The sequence below is a fragment of the Mastigoproctus giganteus genome, chromosome 14, assembly GCF_048544385.1.
Source record: "Mastigoproctus giganteus isolate SK-2022 chromosome 14, ASM4854438v1, whole genome shotgun sequence".
In the NCBI taxonomy this organism is placed as follows: Eukaryota; Metazoa; Arthropoda; class Arachnida; order Uropygi; family Thelyphonidae; genus Mastigoproctus; species Mastigoproctus giganteus.
Window position 1 is genome coordinate 96940293 of NC_143588.1, and position 8984 is coordinate 96949276.

General features: G+C 38.5%; 1 protein-coding gene across 1 annotated transcript; it reads right to left on the reverse strand.

Moving 5' to 3' along the window:
- Window positions 1-3460: 3460 nt before the first annotated feature.
- Window positions 3461-3994, reverse strand: LOC150075409 (uncharacterized). Its single transcript, XM_090388479.1, has one exon. The coding sequence runs from the start codon at window positions 3992-3994 to the stop codon at window positions 3461-3463; it is 534 nt and encodes a 177-aa protein (XP_090244605.1).
- Window positions 3995-8984: the final 4990 nt, after the last annotated feature.

Genomic DNA, 8984 nt, shown 5'->3' on the forward strand with positions numbered 1-8984 from the left:
GATGCCTTCGGATTCCTTTTGATATCCTCTCGCAGTTCATGGTGCTGTCAGCATTGTTGTGATAGTCAGGGGCAGGCTCCTTGTGCTGGTTCGTGATAACACTGAGCTCCAGCTCCTTTTGTTAGCATTTCTGTCCTAGGCAGCTACTTGTGGTACAGGCTTTTCTCAGCGGAGTATCTGGTTCCTACAGACTCTGGGATGTAAATTCTTGAACTCCTTGATGTCGTGATGATATCCTTAATCGCCATTATTTGATACTATGGTTTGCCGTAGCATCTTAATTGATCACGCTCTGGGCTTTGCAATGGGCTGACAGTTATTATTTATAATCTGTACTTGGACACCTTAGCTTTGAACAGTCTCCATATGTATTTGTTTTTGTGTTGTTTTAGAGGGTCTTCCCACCCTGCAGTTGGGCAAAAACAGGGAAGGGAGGGAGTACATTACAAATAAAAAAAAAAAATAATAAAATAAACTACTTAATTTTCTTTTTAGACCCCCGGTCGACCACACGGTCTGAAGAGTTTACAAGATCGAAAGAATACAAGAAACAGTCCCCTATTTAGCAGTGACGGGCTTGAACCCCCCGTAACTCAAAGCACGTGTACTTATTTACCCTTTCTATTGACCACTCGGCTACGGCGGCCGCAATCTAAATTATCTGTATATTAAACAGCGGTGTTGGCAGATTTTGGCAGGAATTGCCTAATACAATAAACAAATTAAAATAAATAAATAAATAATAATAATAATATACCCTGGGATGACTACATGTAATCATATCAGTTTACAAATACGAATGAATTTTTTGAAACTGACTACTCGTTTGCTGTAGTTCCGATGTTAAATCCCTTGTCCTTGAAGGGCTTTTTCAGAATTATTCGATTTAGCTATGCATACAGTAATGCCTCCTTCTGCTTTTCTCTGACGACGATCATGCCTAGGAAAACAAGTTTCTTCTTATTCTTCAATTTCACCCTCAGTATTATAGGTTATTAGTAGCATATTATAGGTTTTAATAATCATACGTAAAAAAAAATAATAAAATGAAAACAAAAGCCCTTTTGACTCGTGAAAAAGCTGTATTACTTACTACGCAATTTTTAGCCAAGATTATCTATGGTGAGACCGTGAGATCTCTCAGTGGTGAGATGATGTTGCTCACGGCTTGAAACCTTCCACCTCGCACGTTGGTGGTAAAATGTCCACCAAAACTAATTTAAAAATTAATATGTATAATTAGAACAAATAACATTTTAAAACCACGTTCTGTGTAAAATGAAAGATCTATAAAGTTGAAGCAGCTAATGTTATGATTGTTAGAATTTTTTACATTTTTTTTATAATTTTTTTACAAAAGAGAATTTCCCATTTAGGATACGCCTTCGTTTCCATGGCAATTGCTGTCACCCAACTATTTCTGATACATTTTGTAAACTGTATACAGTAATTTACAGAGGCGACTCTATAAATTCTGCTTCCCCCTCTTGATCTTTACAGGCATATAAAACCAGCCGTTGGGTTCCCCGCAGTGGCTGACCTGGTCGTATTATGCTTTCTTCAATGACTGTACATTTCCTGTCTTTATATCTTTTTATGAATAGAATGAATTTCAGGGATGACTTCATATTTCTCATTTACTACTAATAGAGATAAATGAGATGCGTCACCCACATGTGCTTCATCTCGCGCCATAGAATATCGCACACACACACACACAAATGGCTTAATTGTTTCACTGACCTGTGTTAAGAAGGCATACGCATCTCTTGTAGGCGACGAGTGGTTGTCCCCTTGGATAAATTTGTTTTCAAAAGTTGCTATAATTTCCATGCATGCTATTGCACCCACATTCAGCATGCATTTTTTTCGTTTTATTTATTTATTTATTTTTTCTTTAGGTGACATTCACTAGTAAACAGTTTGTTTACGGATAGTAAATTTCAACGGTATTATATGTTATTACAAAACTTGCCTCAGTTACATATTCCCCATTTAACTCTGGAAATAATTAAAAAAAAAAAAGGTTGCAGGGTACAAGGTCACAGCTGTAGGGCGGATGAGGAACACATTTGATATTAATGCTGGCTAAGTACTCAACGACAGTATGAGCAATGCGAGATCACTGAAGTTGTGCACACTTTGCGAGATCACTGAATGTGCATTTGTCAATTTTAAACTTCAATTGCCACTTCTCAGTCCATCTGCGGAAATTTTCTAGATCCTGTTGCAGTAGCACAGGATCTAGAAAATCCTGTTGCTATTAGTCATTAACAACCCTTGTATCATCTGAAAACTTCGACACTAAGCCTGATATACGTGATGTCTGCCATCCGCGTGTGTTGAAAATGTGAGACGGATTTTCTTCCTTGCATTTGATGTACTAATAGTATAACGTGAATCCAGAGAGTGTAGGGTTGCTATTTTTGGCATGTGCAATACTGAAGATTCTAATCATACTGCTTAGACAACAATCGGGTGAACCAAAATTCCCTTGTGCTCTGTGCGAATGGTAAATTCAGGGCCGGCGCCAGACTTTTTTGCGCCCTAGGCAAGGCGAGCTACTTGCACCCCTCCCCCAAAAAAATCGCCAACTTCGATTTTTAAGAACGGATGTTTTTCAGAAAAAATAAAAAGCATAGAACTTGAAACTACTAAATTTATTTTAAATTGCAAGAATAAGTAATAATCAATCTTTGATTATCTTTCGCAAATACAAAAGAAAATATTTTGGCACACAAATCGTTTTGAACTAAAGGGCACTTGGTATAACCTCTGCATACCTCCGCCATTGTGAACACAACATTAAAACCTTTTACTTCACATACCTTTAAGTATATATACTATTTAAGGTTACTTGGCGTAACCAACCCGTCATGTTACCACAATATTTTGCTTACAGTCAGACAGAGAAACAAACAAAAAAGAGACAAACAGAGTTAAAAACGTCTCATAAAAGTTTCAATTTCAGGCACATCAAAATCTCACTTTGCGTGCCTATTCCTTTGCAAATTTTGTCAGTTCAACCAGATCAAGTGCTGATGCCTGGGCATGTTCAGTTGATATAGTTACCAAGCCAACTAGTCTCTTTTCCAACATTGTAGAGCGCAATGTTGGAAAAGAGACTAGTTTCTGGAGCGCAATGTTCTCCTGTTTCTAACTTGTAAGTTTTTATAAGTTTGAGCTTTGAGAAACTACGTTTATCACTTGCCACTGATACTGGAAGTGTGAGAAGGATCCTTCTTAGAGCAACGGAAACATTAGGCACATTATCCAGGAGTTTTTGTTGTAGTATGAAGAGCAGTACTTCTTGTGGCGGCATTGACTTCGGAAGTCTTCGAGCTATTGCTATAAGTTCGCAATACAGATCTTCAGCATCAATAACTTTGTTTCCATTATGCATTAATTATTTTTCCAAATTCTTGCAGTCCTTAAGTACATCTTCAGTAGATTTTTTTCTTTATATGTATATATCATACAGGAAGCCAAATTGGGAATTATATTGTTGTAGCTGTTGGAATCTATCTTCAATTGATTGTATGGCCATGTCTAAAACAGCATAGTAGAAACCTACTTTGAATAACTGCTTTGGATCGTGTGGTTCCTCTTCTTGGGCCTCATACCGAAACTGCCGTTTCTTTCTCCTGTTTCTAACTTGTTCTGTCTCAAAGTTTGGTAGTATCTCTAGTTCCTTTGCAATCTCAGTAGCATCTGTCAAAACTTGTTGAAAACTCTCATCACACCTGCAGTCCACAAGGTAATTCTTAGTCACTTGCAATTGTCTTGTAGCTGAATTTAAATCTTCTTCCTTATTTCGTAGTAGCTTGCTTGCAAGATTGACTTCAAAGAGGATGTTGTACCATATAACAAGGGATACCACACACTTGAACTTGCTAATTGCACCAGCAAGGGCCTTAGCTGCAATTCGGGAAGTATTTCCAGATGAACCTGTTAGGCTTGTATCATCAAAGATCTCTATTAAAGCATCATACATATTACCAAGGTGATATCTCAGTGGTTTCAAAGCATCGATCCGACTCTCCCACTTTGTTTCACTCAATGGCTAAATGAAATGCTGATCTCTAAAGGGGTGATCTCTAATTTTAAAACCTGGTTGGGTTGTGGGGGAAGAATAGTTTCATATATTATATAAATCCAAACCAGCTTAAATTTGAATTCATATTCGACATATGCCTTTCACTTAGAGCAAAGATTTAATGAACATTTTAGTAATTTAAAAATTAATGTAAATGTTTTAGACTCAAGCGTTTAGGGCATAAGCCTCAAGCTATGAAGGAGTCTAGACTATGTATAAATATAGTGCAAATGCATCAGAAATACATAGCTATATCTGAATAAATCAGAATATTGGTAAAGCGGCATCGTTTTAAGTTATATCTCATATTGTGAATACCTTCACAACGAGTTGCCATGATATTGCACTACTTCGAATAAGTAACGCTTCACCTGAGGAGAAGACTAATGTTACTTATTCTCAGATGGATACCACCACCCAGACGGCACCGTTTCAGGGCTATTTGGCCCTTCTTCGGTGGGTGGGTAGGTACCCGAGTGATGCAATGATGGCAAAACAGTTATGAAGTATAACTCCACAATATGAGAGATGCCTGATGGTGTATCATGTATTTAGACTCAAGCGTTTAGGGCATAAGCCTCAAGCTATGAAGGAGTCTAGACTATGTATAAATATAGTGCAAATGCATCAGAAATACATAGCTATATCTGAATAAATCAAATAGCCCTGAAACGGTGCCGTCTGGGTGGTGGTATCCATCTGAGAATAAGTAACATTAGTCTTCTCCTCAGGTGAAGCGTTACTTATTCGAAGTAGTGCAATATCATGGCAACTCGTTGTGAAGGTATTCACAATATGAGATATAACTTAAAACGATGCCGCTTTACCAATATTCTGATTTATTCAGATATAGCTATGTATTTCTGATGCATTTGCACTATATTTATACATAGTCTAGACTCCTTCATAGCTTGAGGCTTATGCCCTAAACGCTTGAGTCTAAATACATGATACACCATCAGGCATCTCTCATATTGTGGAGTTATACTTCATAACTGTTTTGCCATCATTGCATCACTCGGGTACCTACCCACCCACCGAAGAAGGGCCAAATAGCCCTGAAACGGTGCCGTCTTGAGTCTAAATACATGATACACCATCAGGCATCTCTCATATTGTGGAGTTATACTTCATAACTGTTTTGCCATCATTGCATCACTCGGGTACCTACCCACCCACCGAAGAAGGGCCAAATAGCCCTGAAACGGTGCCGTCTGGGTGGTGGTATCCATCTGAGAATAAGTAACATTAGTCTTCTCCTCAGGTGAAGCGTTACTTATTCGAAGTAGTGCAATATCATGGCAACTCGTTGTGAAGGTATTCACAATATGAGATATAACTTAAAACGATGCCGCTTTACCAATATTCTGATTTATTCAGATATAGCTATGTATTTCTGATGCATTTGCACTATATTTATACATAGTCTAGACTCCTTCATAGCTTGAGGCTTATGCCCTAAACGCTTGAGTCTAAATACATGATACACCATCAGGCATCTCTCATATTGTGGAGTTATACTTCATAACTGTTTTGCCATCATTTCATCACTCGGGTACCTACCCACCCACCGAAGAAGGGCCAAATAGCCCTGAAACGGTGCCGTCTGGGTGGTGGTATCCATCTGAGAATAAGTAACATTAGTCTTCTCCTCAGGTGAAGCGTTACTTATTCGAAGTAGTGCAATATCATGGCAACTCGTTGTGAAGGTATTCACAATATGAGATATAACTTAAAACGATGCCGCTTTACCAATATTCTGATTTATTCAGATATAGCTATGTATTTCTGATGCATTTGCACTATATTTATACATGTAAATGTTTTATAATAATAAAATAATCATGACTTTTAATTTTTATCATCATAAGTGTATTGTAAATATTACTTCTTTTGTGAGCAAAACTGCTAGGTTTTTCTTTTTTCGCAGCCATATATCAGACATAACAGTTATGTCTGATATATGGCTAGTTAGAATTTGCCAACGCTTAGTCGATGCAGAGAAATAATTATAGATATGTTGAACCAAAATGAAGAAACTAGTTGCTTCCAGACAACACCTAGCAGTATCATTGACTACCAAGCTTAGAGTGTGCATTGCAAAGCACAAAAAAGGCACGTGAGTTTATGTCCAGGACTCTCTTTTGTACGCCATTTTCTTTGCCTTTCATGTTACTCCCATTATCATAACCTTGACCACGCAGATTTTCAGTTGGTAATCCCATTTGCTCAAGCTGTTGAAGAAGAGTTTCTGCTATAAAGGCACCTTTATTATTTATAAAATTCGCTGAAAGGAGCGAATTTTATAAATAATGAAGGTGTGGGATTTGTTCCATTATAGGAGACCTGTAGTCTCCTGTAGTGGAACAAATCCCAAGAAATGTTCTCTTATGATAATTTCAGGCTCAGACATCTCATCATCTGATGGTTTGATTACATCAACAAAACGTACAATCATTGTCATTTGCTCAATATGACTGACATCAGGTGTGCAGTCCAGAATAATTGAATAGTATTTGGCTGAGTTTATATGTGTTAAAATTTGCTGCTTTATAGCACCGGCTAGAACTTTAAAAATTTCCATTGCTAGCACTGTACATTTTTCATTTGTACCGCGAATGACAAGTCGCCAATATTGTTCTTCTTGCTTAATTTTCTGCTGGTTATTAGCCTCAATTGTTTTTCCTTTAGATAAGCACAATTCAAGTTCACGCTAGGCTTGATAGTTTTCTAAATGGTCAGTATGACGCTCATGTGAAGAAAGAATTGCTCCAATGTTCTTCCAGTCTTTTGAACCTGTTTCTTGTAGGGATGATGCACCATTTTTTTTTTTTTTTTTTTTTTTGCTGAACTATTTATAGCAAAAACAAAAAACCACATCTTTTGAGATATATTCAACCTCAAAAGATGTGGTTTTTTTGTTTTTGACGGCACACTTCTTCACCATTTGCTAGTCTCCTCTTGTAGTGTATAGGATGGAATCTGTTTTTTGTCTTTGGGAAAATCATGTTATACGACCTGCTGTGGTTCATGTTGTATTACACTGGTGTGCAAAACTTAAGGACCAACACTATTTCTAAAGGTTACAACCACAAAATCTTTACTTAAGGTACTCTTTACTGATGAGAATAGATTCAGTCTCAGCAGCGATTCTGGACGTCAGCTAATCTGGCGAGAGGTTGGCACACGGTATCACCCCGGAAACATCACTGAAAGGGATCGATATGGCGGTCGAGGTGTTCTCGTCTGGGGAAGCGTTATCTTGGATGGACGTACACAACTCCAGATACTGGAAGCCGGTACTGTAACCGGTGCACGCTACTGTACTGAGGTAATCCTCCTCCGTGTGCGTCTGTTCCGAGGTGCCATTGGCCCCGAGTTCGTGTTTATGGATGATAACGCCAAACCCCCTCGCACTGCAGCTGTTGATATGCTTTTGGAAAGTGAGGACATTGTTCGTATGGATTAGCCTGCCCGTTTCCGTCGATCTAAATCCCATCGAACACATATGGGACGCTCTGGGGAGACGCCTAACGGCACGTCTACGCCCACCAGAAAATGTTCACCAGCTGAAGATGGCGCTGACAGAGGAATGGACGATGTTACAGCAAGAACTTATCAACAACATTGTTCTAAGTATGGACAGGCGGTGCAAAGCCTGCATCGACATTAGGGGTGGCCATATCTCCTACTGAGGACCACCTCTTCCCTTTGTTCCATCTTTGGCAGTGATGCATCTGTATCATGTTGCCATTTTTGAATAAAGTCCCTCTGTACCGTTTTGTTGTTGTGTCGGTGTTTTTTCCTTCATCATTTCTGTACCTCACAAGGGTCCTTTGGTATGCTTTTCCCCATATCCAGGCCGCTCCTATGAGAAGCTACAGGTGAAAACCTGACTGGTCCTTAAATTTTGCACACCAGTGTATAAGCTGTCGCAAATTATCACTGCAACAGTAGGGCCATTTGGCAGGGTCACTATAATTAAAGTCAGGCATAATACCATCTTCTTTTGCAGACTTTGCAGTACTCTATTTTTTCTTGACATCCTCTTTTTCCTCTATATGTTTTCCAGAAATATCTCCAATTTGTGAAACTTCTGTCTTAGAGTTTATATCATTTGTGGTAGGAGCACCACATTCAGCTCCCCCAGTGCTAGTTTCAACAAGAGTACAGTCATATTCGTGTTCTTGATTTGCTTTCTGTGTACGAAGGTATTTCAGGAAGAACCCCTCTTGCTTTGCTTGCTCTTTAGCTTTTTCTTCTTCTTTTTTTTTTTTTTTTTCTTTTTTTTTTTGCGGTACTGGGTTCCAGAAAGTCGATTTTTATCAGCCATACTCACTAGAAAAAAGAAATAAAAATATATGGGATCACTGTTGATCCAAATTGAATTAAGTTTAACAGTATTGTTAGTGTTGAAAACAATAAACTGATTATGAACTAACAATGAACTGTAAACTATTTTGAACAATGAACTGTTATATTTTCTTGCGCCCTTCTGAGGTCTGCTCCCTAGGCGGCTGCCTAGTTGGCCTAATGGTAGGGAGGAGTCTCTTTGTGAGGGTATATCTCTTTAAGTCAGTCTTAAATGTAGTTTGTGTGTTGTTGTTATGAGTGGTCTCTTGACTACCGAGGAACTGTGATCAGTTGGAAGGCACCTGATACTAGAGCCTGGCACGTAAAGCCCGGCCATCTACTTTCATTTGGGGGAGCGGTCTTCTCACTTGTTTGTGTGAGTTGGGCGACTTAGCCCCTGAGAATTTATGAGGGCTCAAGTTGATAATTCGATTAAAAGTTCGTGGCCAAAAAAAGGACTACTTTCACATTTGGAAGCAAAAATCTCTCTAAGCAAACTATTTCTATCAAATAGTACTTGTGAAACTGTGGCTAA

Bases quoted from the DNA above. Each gene is read 5' to 3' on its own strand.
- LOC150075409 (XM_090388479.1), bottom strand. From the start codon at position 3,994: ATGTATGATGCTTTAATAGAGATCTTTGATGATACAAGCCTAACAGGT.